The 18,108-nt window shown below is 33.0% G+C and overlaps 1 protein-coding gene and 1 pseudogene across 2 annotated transcripts; one reads left to right on the top strand and one right to left on the bottom strand.

The window, feature by feature from the left end:
- Positions 1-3,257: 3,257 nt before the first annotated feature.
- LOC143585795 (PRA1 family protein A1-like) lies at positions 3,258-9,538 on the top strand (annotated as a pseudogene). The gene is made up of 8 exons (XR_013144601.1): positions 3,258-3,369; positions 4,127-4,167; positions 4,249-4,327; positions 6,790-6,876; positions 6,947-7,035; positions 7,123-7,194; positions 7,289-7,410; positions 9,222-9,538. The product of XR_013144601.1 is annotated as a PRA1 family protein A1-like (transcript).
- A 1,004-nt stretch (positions 9,539-10,542) lies between these two features.
- Positions 10,543-12,236, bottom strand: LOC143585794 (uracil phosphoribosyltransferase-like). The gene is made up of 11 exons (XM_077067491.1): positions 12,180-12,236; positions 12,033-12,111; positions 11,831-11,889; positions 11,661-11,738; positions 11,475-11,556; positions 11,353-11,401; positions 11,166-11,227; positions 11,025-11,092; positions 10,892-10,947; positions 10,739-10,786; positions 10,543-10,653 (listed from the first exon to the last, which is right to left on the bottom strand). The coding sequence occupies exons 1-11, from the start codon at positions 12,231-12,233 to the stop codon at positions 10,602-10,604; spliced, it is 687 nt and encodes a 228-aa protein (XP_076923606.1). The 5' UTR covers positions 12,234-12,236; the 3' UTR covers positions 10,543-10,601.
- Positions 12,237-18,108: the final 5,872 nt, after the last annotated feature.

The raw sequence follows: 18,108 nt of genomic DNA, 5'->3' as shown, positions 1-18,108 counted from the left end.
ACAAACAGCCCCTTAGTTTACTTGATATCACAATGTTTTTTTCTTTTAAAACGTTTGGACCTTCATACTGATTTTGACCTTCAAGTTTGATTTATCCAAGAACACCATCAAGGATTGATTCAAAGTTAAGCCCATAATATTTGAAGTCTTAACCATCATTAACATACAGTTGGACCAGAAGACTGCTGATATATATATACACACAAACACACACACATATACTATATGAAGTGATCTTAATGCGAGAAGTGCGAGAAACTAATATGAACCACTAGTTTGTTATAGGTTTTAAATGTTTCAAGATAAATGACAAAGTTTTAATAGCAACATTAAAAATCTTCTCTCTTCATTAAATGCAACCAATAAGCCATTCATTTTTCTCTCCAATTAATATAACTAATTAAATTAATATATTTAAAAAATATATAAGAATTCATCTATTTTATAATTTATTTATTTTATCTCTTGTTTTATTATACACAGATGCAATTTAATTAAACACTACAATTTCTTTATATATATAAATAATTTTTCCAACTCAATATAATGAGTAACTTTTTTTAATTTTTTTCTCAGTTAACATAACTATAAAAACCATTGTGATAAATAATACAAAAATTATATCATATGCATGCGTCCATTAAATACAAAATGTAAGATATATGAGTTATATAAATCATAAAACCTACACTAGTTTTAAGCACAAAACGCGTATAGCATACACATAAAAAATAAGATATAACATGATCTATTCAGTCAACTAATGGAATGCATCACATCAACCTGGGAGCATTAGAAAATGACCTAGACGGTTATCCCTACCCTTGGTAGCTCCTCTTTCTTGGATCATTGTTTGCGACAGACCGATTAACAAGTCAACACCAACATATAGAAAAGGGGCTGATTGCATATATTTTGTATTTCTTATTTGTTGGTAGGGTGGCAACTGGCTAGAGAGCTTGAAAACCACACAACGTGAACTATGTCTTCTATTGTCATTCATAAATTCATATAAAACATGTGGCGTCACAACTATGAATCCATAGTTTAGAATTCCAGGATTTGATGAATCTTAGGCTTATGTAGTTTAAAAAATGTATTAAATACACATAGTGGCAGATCCAGAAATTTTTTTTACGGGGTGCATTGTTTTTAGATGCTTTAATTTCATAGAGTCAGATATAAAAAAAATTCGGGTCGGTTCGACGGTTGATGGCTCGGTTAATCACATAATAAAAATACGATACAATAATAAAGAGACATTGTAGCTTCAACAACCACACTAACAAACAACAACGTACAAATCAAATTTAAGTTTCAACGACCACAATAACAAAATCTTAGCTTAAATCCTTCAGCAATCAAATTTAATTTCAACAATCAAATTTGTGACATCTATACTATATTCTATTTGTGCTGAATATTCATTATATATTTGTGCATCTATATCTATAGGTGATTGATAGATACTAAAATGCATACTCTTGCATCAACTTCTACAATGCTGATTAAATGAACGTTTTATCCCCTGACCGAAGGTCTCTCTTAAACATTATGTTAATAAAAGAAATAACGGTCTACCAAAATTTTTATCATGGAATCAATAACTAATCTAACATAGTATTTAAAAGCAAAATCATTATGTTGTCGAGAGGCAAAAATTAAAAATACAATTGAATTGAAACAAGAATAGGTCTAGTGGATGATATGTTCACTCTACAGAACTAATGAAAACCACACTGGAGTTTGATTTTACCTATGCTCCCTTAATTGTAAGTAGCTAGTTTTAAATACTAAATCAATTTGCAGAGAATATTAACTTGCAATATTAATAATAGGTGTGTATGCATAAGGTTTTGGTAAACAAACCATGGACACTGAACTGGAGTTTGGAGAGGAGGAAAAAAGTTAAAAAATTGGAAGTAACAAGAATCGAACAAAAAGTTAAAAAATTGTAACAAGAATTGAACTGACATCAATGTTAATAACCATTGGGTTAGCCACTCCACCACTTTGGGTATGTTTGGTTGGAGGTAATGGAATGAAGGGTGAATGGAATGGAAGAAGGAATGAAATGGACAAGAGAATGAAATGGATCATTACCATTCATTTTCCTTGTTTGGTTAACCTATAGGAATGAAATCATTTATTAATTTTTATTGTTTGGTATCTAAAAAAATTGTAGAAATGAAATAGAAATAATAAAAACACTTCTATCTCAAAAAAGTGAATACTTTTTAAACCCAAAAAAAAAAAACCTACAATGGCAACGGTGGTAGCTCCGGCGACGAAAATGGTGGTGGCTGTGGCGATGGTGGTGGTGTCGGCGGAGTTGGTGGTGGTGCCGATGGTAGTGGTGGTGGTGGTTGTTAGGTGATGGTGTTGTTGAGAAAGTATGGTGAAGAAGGAATGGAATGAAAAAAAAGAAGGGGGGGTGGGAAGGAATGGATTTGATGGAATGAGATTCCATGTGTAATGGATGATTCAATTCCATTGAGCAACCAAATACCACTTTTTTCATTCATACGTAATGAATCATTCCTTTCCTATTGTCATTCCTGCGTACCAAACGTTACCTTAGAGTTTTTTGGATGGGTGGTGCACTCCAGTTTTATAAGGGGATGCACTCTAGATTTTATATATAGCATTACATTATAATTTCGAAACCCGGGGGTTCCCATGCACCCCCTAAGCTTAATGTAAATCCGCCCCTGAATACACATAAATTCTTTTAATTTTACTATGCTATACAGTACAAAATACATATTCTCTCTTAACCTTTTCTAATTCTAACATCCTTAATATAATAAAAGATAAAAATCATGCTCAAATAATGATGTGCCTCGGGTTGCAACAAGACCATACTTAACTTGAACCCAAAATTTACAGAAATCAAAACCGAAAACTAGACTGATATAACCGGTCTTGGTCTTTTTGGGCGGGGTCGGTATCGATAGGCCATAACCGAATATGAGTCTGTTTAGAGTAAAATGTTCCATATTTCAGTTTTACATGTATTAAACTGAACCTAACCTGGATTCATAGACCGAGAACTAAGCCGAAAATGATCAAAACCCAAACTTAAACCACTTTCAACCCGAAACGAAACTAATTAGAAACCGATAAAACTGGTTTGTGCATCTCTACTCGGGTTACCGGGTCCGCACTCAACCCTTATCTTTGCGTCTTGTTCTGTAATATCCTCCTCAGATTTTGGTTTAGCGATCGATCAAAATTCAAAATCAAAGAAGTAGGAAATGGATTGGGGATCGGTATCGACGGAAGCACTGAAGGAAGTACTGAAGTGGTCCTCGCCCTCCCTCGTTCTTCCAGCAAATGGAACACTCGCCTCAAGTGTAATCTCTAATAGTATGTTCCTCACTTCCTCTTCTCTACTATTACTTAAATTAACAACCCTAAATATCATTCTATTCTAACCTTACTTTTAATACGGATGAAAGCCAATTAGGGCTGGCTTTAAATTGGACCAAACACTTAGGTTTTCAAGTTTATAGAGACATGATTATTGTGTATATTGGCTCTTGTAAGAAACTGGGAGCTCACACTTGATGATACTTGCTAACCACTTAATGCAGAAAAATAGCTAATTTTAATATCATGTAAAATTCATATATATAACAATTTAACACTAATAATTCACTATACTCTCCTCCTACCATTAACAAACAAATTAATTAACCTTTTGCAACTTGCAAAACACTATCAATCGTAGCAAGTAGGATATGATTAAGATTAAAACACTAACATGAAACACTAAAGATTGACAATTTGGAGTTAAAAAACTGACATTAGGAAAATTGGTGATATATCGGTCCAATATCACCGATATTATTGGTACCGATATTCTAACTGATATTTTACCAAGGGACCGCTAACCAATATATATCTGCGATATCGACTGCATAGGATAGTTGCTTACTTTAGTAACTCAAGTAATGTTATTGTTACTTGAAGCTTTAGTAAGATGCTTTTGATTTTCTTGCTTTCAAGAGTTTATTTGTGGCTGGATATCTTTTTGTTAATACGTAATTTTGTTGTGTTTGTAATCAAATTTGGTAAACTTTGCACAAAGACCTATGCTTTTTTTTTTTAATGTTTTTTGCAGCTATCGGAAAAATTATTTCCTCATGATTCTGTTTATTCTTGGTAAGGATAAAAAGAGATCCACGCTTGAGCTATTTTTGAAGTTGTTTATAAATGTTATGATGATAAAATTCTCATGTGTAGGATTGGGATTTCTTAGGAGACCACTTGCAATTTTTGCAGCTTTGTCAACAGCTCTAACAATAGCTTTCTTAAATGATAGGTACGTCACTCCTGATTTATTATGATACATGTATTGTTATATGTGATATTGATAATTGACATGCAATCAGCTTTAGGTCTTTTCTTGTTCTCTTTTCCAAATATTCTTTGATGTCATCTTTTATTATGTTAAAGACGTTTTTAGATTAGCACAGTTTGTATTTAGGAAGATTAACAAGGGAATCCATTTTCTTTTCTTTTCTTATTTAGTCTAGCATGTGTGTGTTTGTATATATTCATGTATAATATGAAATTAAGATAGCACATAAAATCTCTTAGGGGCTTTTTTGGTAGCCTCTTAATGATTCTATTGAGAGGCTATCTCTGAATCAGGCAGAGGCATGGTTCATTTAGCCTCTTAGTTGGTAAGTTTCAGAAAACTTGCTGAATGATTCAAAGGCTACCTCTTAATCGGTCAGCCTCTTAATGATTCAGCACAAATAGCCAAACAATCCCTTAATCTTTTATGGATCACAACAATTCTGAAATATCACACAATATAATACCAACATCAATCAAGAGAATGACTAGAGTATTTTAAACTTTTCAACAAATCAATTCAATAAGGTGCTGTTTATTTTTTAAGAGGTAAAACGTCTGCAGTCTGCGGACCACATCTGCAGGCATCTGTAGCAGAAGAGGTGGACCAAACCTCTGCAATCTGCAAGAAATAGACTGTTTGTTTTTAACGTCTGCAAACTGATAAAATAAAACAGAGTGTTTTTAAACAAACCGAATCGAACAAACTAATGGTAATCATCAAAATGCATGGTAACTCATCAAAATGTCATTTTTATTATATAAATATAATTCTTAATAATAATAATAATAATAATAATAATACTGAATTGGGATTAAAAGTTAAAACCTGAACAGGGGACATGGTCGGGTCCGAGTTCGAATCTCCGATCAATCGTTCATGTGAGGCATGAAATCATTGTTCCAGATCAACTCATCGGAGGTTAAAGGGTCTTCCTTTTCACCGCCCCAGTACTTATGGAGCTTGATGGTGGTGGGTGGTCTGCCGTAGTCTCCCGGAGCAACGCCGGTGCCCTGTACTTACGGAGCTTGGTGGTGGGTGGTCCGCCGTAGTCTCCCGGAGCAACGCCGGTGGACCATTTCCGGGGCTTCTTGTTGGGCAAGATTATCTTGGTCGGCAAAGTGGCTGAATTGGAGTCTTGTTGATTGATGGGTGTTGCTGTGCAGGTTAGTGAAAGATACCTACAACTGATTGCAGCCATTGTTATTGTTATTGTTAATTGATTGGAAGTGCTTTGAAATATGCTTGAACAATGATGAAAAAAATAAGAAAAAGAGGAGAAGAGGTGAGAAGTGGGTTGAACAATGCTTCTAGGAGAAGAGGACGCGCAGACGTTTTTTAATGAAACGTCTTCGGAAAAACAAACACACTGCAGAGCCCAACGTCTGCGCGTCCTCTTCTCAGTGCAGACAAAAGAGGTACAGAAGTGCTTTTGAGGAAAAACAAACAGCACCTAAGTTGATTTGAGATCTTTGGCTCTTCAAAAGGTTTTCTTAGAGCAGAAATCGATCTATTTGGAACGACAAACTCCCTATGTAAATGAAGATGTAGACATTTAGTTGTTGAATACACATATTCATTACCCCTTTTTTCAGCCTATTTTCTATGCTGATTATGTTTTAAATAGTCATGGAAATGTTTCTGGAATGCATATATAGCAATACGGTTTAAAATAGTAAAAATGTACTGGAAATATAATCATGAAAATCTCAATGGAAAGTTGATAAAATAACTACGTCTTTGAATATACTCTGTCCAGTTTTGTAGGATTCTAAAGTTTTCTAGGCCTTATTTGTCTGTAAAGAACCATCTAGTTTACATGAAGATATGAACATATCCACTGGGGATATAAAAGAACTTAAATTTCAAACAATAAAAACACTTTCTTTTAGTAAAGATTATGCTTCAGCCTTGATTTGAGAGAACCATGTAGAATTTTTCACCAAAAAAGTTTACAAAAAACAATAATATTTTTGTTACTTATAAGCAGAATTTCCTGGATTTTGTTTTCTTCAATCTCACAGTTGAGCCAAATTCACTGAAGTTCGACTATTTGATCGGCGTGCATCTTATGAATACATATACTTATTCATGTTTTGTGGTGATACAAGTGTTATATAATAATTATTAGCTCTGATAGTCTGATGCTTTCATTTTTATGTGCTCAGCAATGCATTATACATATACAAAGCATAATATGAATATGCTGTATGATAATTTTTAGCTGTTCGTCTCCTTGGTCACCTGTGACATGTATTTTTTTTATAAGTGAAACTTTGATGACACACCATCCTTCGACCATATATCCACCTTTTGATGAATGTTACTTAAATAATCAATCAATTCACAGGCGGGATGCAGTTTAGCAGATTCTCTACTCGTGAAATTTTTACTTCTTTTTAACACGCCCCTTGCTTTTATAGCTTTGCAGGCACATTTAGTGAAAAAGTTTCCAGAACTGTGAGGCGGTTTTCTCCACATTTAGCTGCCAAAATGAGGCCTCCACTAATGTGAGCTTATTTTTGCCTTTTTTAATTGTAAAATGATAATGTTTCTTACATGGCCATCTGCAACTTGCAGGCCTGTTCTTCGTGGACGCCCTTCTTCTAAAAGAGCAATTTATATATGTGGACGGCCTCGTTGGCTATTTGTTTTGATGTTTTCTGCTGGTATGGAAACGCTTTCTCACATTTGTAATCAGTTATCCTTTTCATTTTGGTAGAAACTTGAAAATTTACCCTTTTGTTCTTTTTCAGTGAGTCTTGTTCTGTGGTTTGTTTCTTGCGGTCTCTTGACTTTGTTGTGGGCATTGGCTGTTGGTCTTCTTGGTATATTTCAATCTTTTATTCCATGAATAATATGAACTTTATTTAAAAGTAATAGACAATGGTGGTTAATAACACTATTTTTATATGTTCTCAGCTACTATCATGCACGCAAGCCTTCGGACACCTAACCTGAAAGCTCGTTTGAATACGTTCCGTGAGGAATTTCGTGCGGTTTGGCGTAATTACAGTGATATATAGTCACTCTTCATGTAGCAGGTACTCATTTTTTTGAGCTTCGACTTCACTTTAGTAGAATAAAATATGTTTTGTCGTGGTGCATGTTGGTTTCTTGGTCTCGTCTTTCGATATTGTTCATGTGTTTGGTCTTGAGCCTGTTATACACTTTTTTCTAAAGATTGTATACCATTTACTAAAACTTGCAACTATGATCTTGTAGAGGTGGAAAAATGGGTGGGTTGGTTAAAAAGTCAAAATGGGCGGTTCTTTGATTCAGGTTAAAATAGGACAGTTGGGTTGACCGTTGACGAAAAATGTCTAGGTTGTCAATCTCTCTTATGTATAGCATGTGTGTAAAATATGACCACAAAATTATATTATTAGAGTCGAATCATGTGTCTATTCCATGAAGCTAGAGAGACAGCTTTTATAAGTTTAGCTTTTTTAAAGTCTGAAAGACTTTTCTTTTGATTTGTGATTTGTACAATGCCTATCCCAAAAGTTGCCTTAGTGAAAACACCCAAAACTGTACAATGACTATCGCAAAATTTGCCTTAGTGAAAACACCCAAAACTGACCAAGCACCTGGGTCTTTGTTGATCAACAATTTGACTTCATAAGTTATAACCCAACAATCTTTCACTCAGAGGCTGACCATCAAACCAACTGCCATCCAAGATATGCAACTCCAGTTAAAAATGTATCTGCCTCGATCTATCTTGACATCTTCTCATTTGTCATCTAGAGCGCTAGTTGAAGCTGTGCATAGCTTCAGCTTATCTGTTGTTGCCACTTTAGTACAGCTTGCACTTTACACTTTGTCACATATGCTCAGCCATCTGACAAGCAGTTCTTTAATCATATGAGCTCTTTGCTTGCTTGTGCTATTTCATTGTAGAGTTTTAGACTAGTTATCATATTTAAAAGGTACCCGTATGTAATATTATAAAATTTTATACTATGTAGTTAGTATGCACTTCTCTCTGAAACTAGAGAAGAACTACTGGACCATTGGGTTGTCACAGACTACTTTTTGTGTATAGTACTGCATGTACTTTTAGCCCCTTTTTTCTATGTTTTCTTCATTCTTTCAGCAAAACTATTCTATTGAGGTGTTTCCATGATTATTTTTTGCATTCTAATCGTATTCCGGACAAAACAATCAATAAACCTATTCTTGTGGTATTTACCTCTTCGTTATCTAACTTTATAGTGATGTAACCTTTATATTAAAGGTAATAAAACCATCAGATTTACTTAAGTGATGTAGTACTGCAATCGGCTTGTTGATGTAGGGCCATAGATATACAAGTCAAGTCTCTTATCACTAGTTGGACTTTACCATTACTCTGAAATTCTACATCACTTCCATGAGGTAGCGTGGATCAATAAACCCGAATCCATAATTGTGCATTCAACATCCACAAATCAGGGCATCACCAAACTCTTCAACCGCAACATTCACCTCTTTCTGTCCACCTTTCATGATCAGAGGTAAAAAAAGAGCCCATAATTCTATACGGGCCAAGCCCGTTTTCTAACTTTGGCTCACTGCAGTTGGATCATCAATGTCTGTTTCATTAGTATAGAGAAGTTAACTTTCATAAGACCAATTTTAGTTTCATTAAAAGTCTGCTTTCATAAGGTCAGTTTTGAAAGATCAATCTTGATTCGTTTTACACGACCATCCTAAAAGTTTCCTTAGTGAAAACGCGAAAAAGCTGATCATATTTGGCATATACATACTTATATTACTGATGAAAAGTCAATAATACCCTTCCAAGAATAACAGGATAGGTGAACTCTTGTTTTGTATTGTTTTATTTATTAACATTTAGTTAGTTATGTAGGTACATGTGGTGGTATTTTGAGGCTGGACTGATGCTGCTGTCACGAAATAATCCTCTGCTCAAAAAGCACACCTGCTGTGGCCTATTAGCCGCCTGAAGCTCTTATCTTCCAACGCTGTTTTATATAAATGTTTGTTTATATAATTACTTATGAAATTATTTGCAGTATGTTTTTTCAAAGTTGCGGGTCTGTCTTTAGTGGATATTGATATACCGTGCTTGCTTGAAGGCTACTTGATGTCTTAAGTGTAAAACTTACAGCAAAATGACCATGTCTAGGATTCTCTTTTATGATCTAAGATGGTTTAATTTCTTGGATTTTTGTACCTAAGTTATGATCTCAATCTCATATAAAAAACATACTACATTAATTTCAACTTTTTTCGTAACTTCAAAGTTTAAAAAATTATTTATTATACTATTATGTAATACGTTAATTTGTGCTACTTATATATGATAAGCAGATTTGATATCTAGAAGTGCATAAACTGAAACCTATTTTAGTTGGAACAGGCTCCGGTTTGGTCAAACTGATTCTAGTTGGAACCGGTTCGAGTTTGAAATTGGTTTTAACCTTTTTGGGTTTGACTCTTTTAAATCGGTTTTAAAGTATAGGTTTACAAGCTGAACCCAAACAGGCGGGGTGGTAGTTCTTAACCGGGTTTTGCCAAACCGATTTCAATTAGAGGTGCACAAATCGGTTTTTTTTTTTTTTACCTAGAACTTGGTAGGAACTGGTTCTGGGTATGGTCAACAAAAGTCAAAATCGGGTCGGTAGGAACCGGTTTTGGGTATCGTTGGGTATTTGACTGGGTTTTCCGGGTTGGGTCGGGTTTTGACTGGGTATTTCCGGTTCCGGCAGTTCCAGGTCGGTTCTGTTCCAGGTATTTTGTGCACCTCTAGTTTCAATACTAGTTCCTTTCAAACCTTTTTTCTTTTGCAACTCTACTAGTCTACTGACATCAGTAATATCACGGTTTAACTTGGCGGGGACAAAGATGTAAAGACTCAATCGTAACATCTCCCGATTAATATTGAATCATCATAAATACCTATCTTACCTTCTTTTTCTTGCTCGTTAATCTGGGTTTAAGCTGTAGATCGGTTAGAACCATTTCCCCCTTGACATATTTTTTTTCCAGTTTATCTATTTTTATTTAAAATATAACAAGAATAACACAAATTTTTATATAGATTGGTCAAAATTCCAACCAATTTACTAAAATTACTTTTCTGAAAACACGCCAGCAAGTTTCAAATCCCGAATCACAAGTTCCTCAAATCCAATTACTTGACAAACAAAACACGAAACTGACATAAACACTCAACGACCATCAACTTAGAAAACATGTCCTACCAAAGGCCCCCTCTGGCCAGATATTAAGTACCAAAGCTTCGGTCTCCTGCATCTCCGAGCCCTGGGATAATCATCCTGAAACCACCATTCAAATACGAGCTTTAAGCAACTCAATAACACGACTGATGACTAATAATGATAATGTCGTGAAATTACTTACCCATTGTCAGTAAGAGTCGGATCAATGACACCAGCATACACATGAAGCCTGAAGAAATTATTTTTTAAAAAAAAAAGAACACATCAAACTCAAAAGTTAATAATATGTATCATCAAGTGTCACAACGGTTTTTGGGATTTAGTAATACTGTACCCTGGAAACTTTTCGCTCAGCTTTTTGAGCGCTGGGGGGCAGGCCACAGCAGATACCTAATAGTAACACCCGAAATCTAATGTTAAAATGTTGCAACTGTTTATAACAGAATACCAACTGTTTCTATACGTACCACTTTGATATTCTGGTTGTCAACTCCGCGCTCCTTAATCAGATCAATGGCTGTGATTATAGTGCCACCTAAAGAAACAACGGTAAAAATAAATTTAACTTAAAGTGCATATTTCAGTTATATAAATATAAACAATCTTGCCTGTTGCTAGCATAGGATCAACAATGAACACCCGCGTTCCTTGAGAAAATTTTTTAGGTAACCTGCATAAGAAAAATAAAAATATCAGAATATATTAACAGATTTTGCAACAACTTTTGGCAAATTCCTATTGCACAAAATAGCTTCTAAAAAGTATATATCGAACCGGTTGGGATATATTTCTTACTTGTTTAGATATACTGTTGGTTGAAGTGTCTCCTCATTTCTGCTAACACCTTAATTCAATAAATAAAAAAAACAGGATTAAGTAATTACATGATCTACATCAATAAAAGTAATTAATATTACCTAGGTGGTATGTCTTAATTGCTGGTAAGATGGATGGTGCATGCTCTGCAAGAGCAAGACCAGCTCTCAAGATAGGAACAACCTACAAAAGTGACTTAATTTTTAGCACTAAAATATATGAAACTAAACTTGAATATTAATTAATTATAATTACATCTACATTAGTAAATAACGATTCATACTAACCGCTACAGGCTCCTGTGGATCAATGAATTCTACCGTAGCAGGCCCGAGTGGGGACTGAATCTCCCCTTTAATTGTAGGCTGCAAAAATAATCATATAAATCTTACACGAAATTCACGGGTTTGAGTTTAGTCTAAACGGGTTAATTAGAGCCATATGGAATGGTGTATACCAGCCAATCTCTAGATGCTTCATACATAAGCAGCCTTCCCAATTCAGCCATAGCATTCTCTGCATATAATATAAAGTGAGAATATTATTTAGAAAATTTTGAAAGAAATTGAATCCAAATCCAATTGCATGGCACATTTTTTAGAACACAAGAATGCAAAAGCAAATATTATTAAAAACTTGACAACAGCATTAGAACTCACTGAAGACTGGAGATGGTGTCTGCTTGTTTCTAAGGACTGAAAGCCAGTGTTTGATCAAAGGATGAGGGGGCACAACAACCTGCAAAGAAAGAATCAAATAACTGAAAACGACATAGTTTTGATGAGATGGGAGTTGAAGTAAAGTACCAGCATTCTGGTGTCGGAAACAGGGTTGTGTTCAGTGGTGGGTTGTGACGGCATGCTGCTTGCTTCTTAAACCATAAAAACTGAGGTGGCAAACAAGTGTAGGACAAAACTAGGGCTAATTTGGGTACACAAAATACAAATTTATATTAAGGGGAGAGGTTAAAGATAAGAATGTGGAAAAAAGGATTTTCTTTCAATGCTAAGATAACAGGGCTATATTAATAACATTTACTATATAATAATAGTATTGATATAAATGATGATCTTTTTAACAACTTCTAGAACTACCTCAAATACACATGTGAGTTTTATATTAGGATGAACTACCTCAACTTCTAGAACTACCTCAAATACACTGTTCCTACTAATTTTGACGTTTTGGATTTAACTCACTCAACAACGTTATTAAGGAGGAAATCAATTACTTTGATAAAAACATGATTGAGACATATTTCAAATCAAAGAATATGAATATCTCAAACTTTAACCATCATCTATATGCCATTGGATCAGAAGGTCATCGAGAATATATAATTTTTACATTATTCTGTGAGACAATAGTAACGACACCGAATTGAAGAAGACGGGTTTTCTCTACGGGTTCTAGAGGTACTAAAGTTGGATAGCATGCTTTTTAAGTACAAGTTAATAGATTATGTTGTTTTAGCGATCAACGAATAAAGGCCGGCTACCTAATGACAAAAAGCGATCCCATATGCCGCAATCACAGACATCACTAGGTAGCTCAAGTCAACCATCTCCTGTTTCGAGGAAACCCGCCGCCCAAAGACCCATTGCGACAAAACCGGATTGGGATCGAATTCGAACTTAAGACTTTACCGTCTTCATTCCAAATATTCACTTCCCCGATACTAGTTGAGCTAAAGCTCATAAGCTCATTGACATATGTTAGATTGGCCAAACCTTTTTCTATTTATTTTATAACTGCAAAGTTTTTATAATAATAATTATAATATAATCAATAAATGAAATATTTTTAATATATAAACATTATGTTAAAATGTAAGAAATTAACTATGTAAATTTATGAAACATTTTTTTTTTTGAGAGAATGAATAGAATAACTAAGGCAGACATGATTTGACTTGCCTTGTGCATTATGATAATAAGAAGCAATTTGTACGGATCACGACTTGTGAAACTAACCTAAAAGAGTAAAAACAACGCATTATGATAACCGGATATTGTTTGAGCAAGAGTTATTTTATTAGGGAAAGTGAATATGGTGCTGTTAGCCATTTAAGTTTGCGTGTCAAACCAATCAAAATTACGTAATTTTGATTAAAAACCCCTATTTAATTTACAATCCCTTCCATATTTACAAAAATTCCATATCTTAGACTTAGGACTAGACCATCTATGCAGACTATGCTTTTTGAAAGGTGAAACAAATTTGGCTATTGTGATTTCAATAAAAGAAAGTTTTTGCAGGTTTTTCAAGATGGAATTCTATGTTTTTATTGAATAAATTTGTTTCTCATTTATTTATAATTGAAGTATTATGTTCACTGAGAATAATACGGAACTTAAAAATTGAAAAGAAAAAATAAAACAAAATAATCCAAGAAATCAAGTCACTCATATACGATTTTAAGAAGTAAAAATTTTGCAGCTTTCAATATGTGGTTTTTGTGATTTTATTGTATAAATCTGTTTTTCATTTATTTATTATTGAACTATAACCTCACTGTAAATACATTAATTAAAATTCAAAAGAAAAATAAATCCAAAAACGGCAAGCCAATTGCGCGCATGAGCTGATCCAAAAGGTTGAAAACTAAGTTATATTTTGTGGTAGGAATTGGGAAAAACTTAAGGGGAAAAAATGATTTGAACATTCAAGATTACTATATAAAAGGGGAAGGTATATTAGTTAAATAAGGAGGTTTTAATCAAAACTACGTAGTTTTGATTGGTTTGACGTGCAAGCTTAAACGGCTAACAGCACCGTATTCACTTTCCCCTATTTTTTTTATCAAAGATCAAATAAAATTAAAATATAAACAATATATAAGAGGAGGAAACCTAATTATTTATTTTTCTCGAATAATATGATATCTGTAGCAGAATAGAGTTAGGATATATTAAAAACCCTCTTAAGTTATGGAAACTTTGGAAACCTCATCTTGACCATAAAATTTGTTTAATCAACGATTGACATTGAGTGTTGTACTTTTATTTGATTAAATGTGTTATCAAATTAGTTGTAGTACATATAAAGGTAATATGGTAAAACTTATTTTTCTCTCTTTCTTCTCTTCAACATCATCTCTCTCTCATTTGTCGGTACATGTAAATCATACTCTTTGACTCTCTTCCACTTTCAATTTCTTCAAATGCCATTGGGTAGGGCCACAAGACTCTAATGTGTCAATCAAATTTGGCTAGCTTCTAGTCAATAGATTTCTTAATTTTATGAAGTGGAGTAAATTGTATTGTTATGTCATATTTTTACATATTTTTTTAATGAGTTTACATATATTAAAATAAATTTACATTCTTTTAAATGATTTTACATATATTAAACTAAATTTACATATTCTAAATAAAATTACATATATAAAAATAAATTTACATAAATAATTTTTGTATTTACATAAATAATTTACATAAAATTACATATACGTTTACATTTACATAAAATAATGTTTGTATTTACATAAATAAGTTACATAAAATTACATATACGTTTACATAGGCATGTAAACGAAACGAACGTTTAGTGAACTATCGTGAACCGTTCGGTGGGAAGTTAGTCTATATTCGTTTATTTAATAAACGAACGAACATGAACAAAAAAATTGTGTTCGTTTAATTAAACAAACGAACATGAACGCATGTTCCGTTCGTTCATTTATGTTTATGAACGTTCGTTTATGCTTGTTTATTTATGTTCATTTAAGTATTAATATTAATAGAAAATAACTAAATATTATCTGGATAGGTCATCTGCTTAAAGGTTTTATATTTGTTAATTTGTGTTCATTTAAGTGTTTTCATTTAAGTTCGTTTATATTTGTGTTCATTTACGTTTGTTCATACATGTTCGTTTATCTTTGTTCAGTTATGTTAGTTTAGATTTTAAACAAACAAACACAAATGTCCATTTTTAAATAAACAAACATGTACATAAATATTTTTTCGATTAAGTGTCCGTGTTCTTTTAAAGTGAAATGAACGAACATGAACATGCCCTTGTTCGTGTTCATTCGATTCGTTTACAGGCTTTCATTATTCACATTGATGAATACATAGGTCTCAATCTCTAGGCTCTGCCGATTTTATTTGTGCTCGTGAACCGTTCGTGAACACATTAATTTCCTTAATGAACGAACACGAACATAAAGTCTCGTTCGGTAAGTGTTTGTGAACCGTTCGTGAACACATTATTTACTTAACGAACTAACATGAACAAGACCTTGTTTGTGTTCGTTGGGTTCGTTTACAGTCCTACGTTTACATATTCTAAATAAAATTACATAAATAATTTTTGTATTTACATATTTTTAAATGAGTTTACATACTTTTAAGTAAGTTTAAATAAAATTACATATATAAAAATAAATTTACATACTTTTAAATGAGTTTACATATATTAAATAAGTCTATATATTCTAAAATCAATTTGTGCATTTTTGTATATTTTTTTAATACCCAAAGTAACGACTAGTAATAAAGACGGTTTCACATGTTACAAAGACGATTTGCCCATTTTAAATAATTTTAGTAATATAAACTTGATATTATACTATAAGAAATTATTAATATATTTTATGTTATTATGAATGGAGAGCTGCAAATAAATTTTCTTAAATGATAATAATGAAATTTTTGGTGTGCAATATTTCAAACAAACAACTAACTACAAAAACAAAAAAATAAAGTTCATCCTGACACATTCACATTCAGGTTCCTTTTGTTTTTAATTCATGTTCTTGTAAGGACCTTGGAAATGTATAGCAACACAAAAGAGATAAAAGTCAAATGACACTACTACCCTTAAGCATACAAGATTGTATGCATATGTGGCAAAGTATAGACCACAAAATAGGTTTTCATAGTTAAGAGTGGGTAAGGTTTTCAATTTATATATACTAAAGCAGAATAAAACATATATATAAGATACCGATAATCTCGATATATTATAGTATATTTAAACAAAATATTTGATAAAGGTATTAATAAAAATCATAATCATATATATAAGATTAATCACTTGTTTGCATGTTGCTTTGTTGCTTCGGTGATTTGAAATAGAGTTAGTACATGGCGCAATATACCTCCGATAGATGCTTCTTCGGTTCACGACAAGGTTTTGAATATATTGACTATAAGAGGAAGATGGTGCGATCGATAATTATAGCAGCTTGTTGGAGTATTTTGAGAACTCACAATAGATGAATCTTAAAAAATAAGCCTATTATGATCAGTGGCGAAGTTTGGGTAAAATCATGGGGGTGACCGAAGTCACAGATCTAAAACTTTTGGATCGGTGATTCAGTTTGGGTCTGGTATGAGTGTTTCAGTTACTTAGTTCTTGAGAAAGTATTTCAATTCTTCCCAATACTTCCTTTATCAAGTGCAGGGTCGTCTCCGAGTTTTCAAGTGTCCACAACAAATATAAAAAGAAAAATGAGCCTTATATAATTTGTTCCCCAAAAGATCTAGGAAATTTCCATTATTTTGTTTATATGTGGACTTTTTGGATAATGTTTAGACCCTTTATATAAACTCAAGCCCTTATATAAATATAAATCTTTTAATATATACATACATACACACACATATAATTTTTATAAAAAAAAATTGTGCCAAGTAACGGTCAAACCAAAAAATTTAAGTGGAGGGTTTGAATAGTTTTTGTTTTTACATTCACAATTGTATGAGAGCTTACTTTTTTTTTTCAACAATCAATGTATTATGAACACAAGAACGATGAAAGTTTATAAACAATAAACTAAATAAAAAAACGAACAAATATATTAGAGAGAAAATAAAATTGAAATCTTAATTTTTGTTTCTATTCAGAAAAGTAAATAATAAAGAAATGACCATATAGGTTTTTCCTTTCTATTATTTGTTTTAACCTTTACCCTCCCCATATGAAAAAAAACTAGTTGGTTAAAGACTATGAGTCGTAGATTAAAATTTAAAAATGCTTACTATTATTATCTAATAATCTTTTTCACGTTTCCGAAATCATTCTTTTACTGTAAAGCAGAGCCACAACCATTGATAAGAAGAAAAATCCAACTAAAACAAACTCAAATGATTGCAAGTAACCATAAATTGAATCAGGGGTGACCAATAGTTTTTTTGGAAAAAAAAAATATTCATGGGTGACCGGGCTTAATATCTATATAAATTTTCGAATGAAATCGTCAAAATTTACCATACTAAACGAAAAACAAGGTGACCCGGGACACCCCGGGTCCCTCATATCCTTCTGCCATGATTATGATCGATAAAATTGTAGATGATATTAAGACGTTAAGTTTTCTGTGAATTAAAATTAGGTTGAAATGTTTGGATCTAAATTGGTCTAGGTGGAAAAGTTTGGCGGTGTAATTATAGTTGTTTGTTGTGCCGGCCCTTGCTAGCGTCTCGGTATGAGGGGTTTCGGTTTTCTTTTAATGAAATTTTTAGTTAAAAAAATAATAATAATAATTTGTGACTCGGGAGTCGGGAGTTTGGACCCAGACTCCGGTTGTTGTTGCTTTGGACCAGGCATGCTTATAGGCTATTAGGCTTATGGCTCACAAGGCTGATTTACTTTGGGCCTGGATCGATGGCCATAGCCCCCCATAGAGGTGCACAAATGGGGGGTTAGACCGGTTAATTGGGTCGGTTAATTAGGTCAATTTTCTAACCATTTTTTTTACGGGAAATAACTGGTTAAACCGGTTAA

The sequence above is a fragment of the Bidens hawaiensis genome, unplaced genomic scaffold (genome assembly GCF_021521415.1).
Source record: "Bidens hawaiensis isolate Kalapana, Puna unplaced genomic scaffold, B.hawaiensis_p1.1 tig00034169_1, whole genome shotgun sequence".
Lineage (NCBI taxonomy): Eukaryota > Viridiplantae > Streptophyta > Magnoliopsida > Asterales > Asteraceae > Bidens > Bidens hawaiensis.
This window is presented reverse-complemented; position numbering and strand designations above follow the sequence as displayed.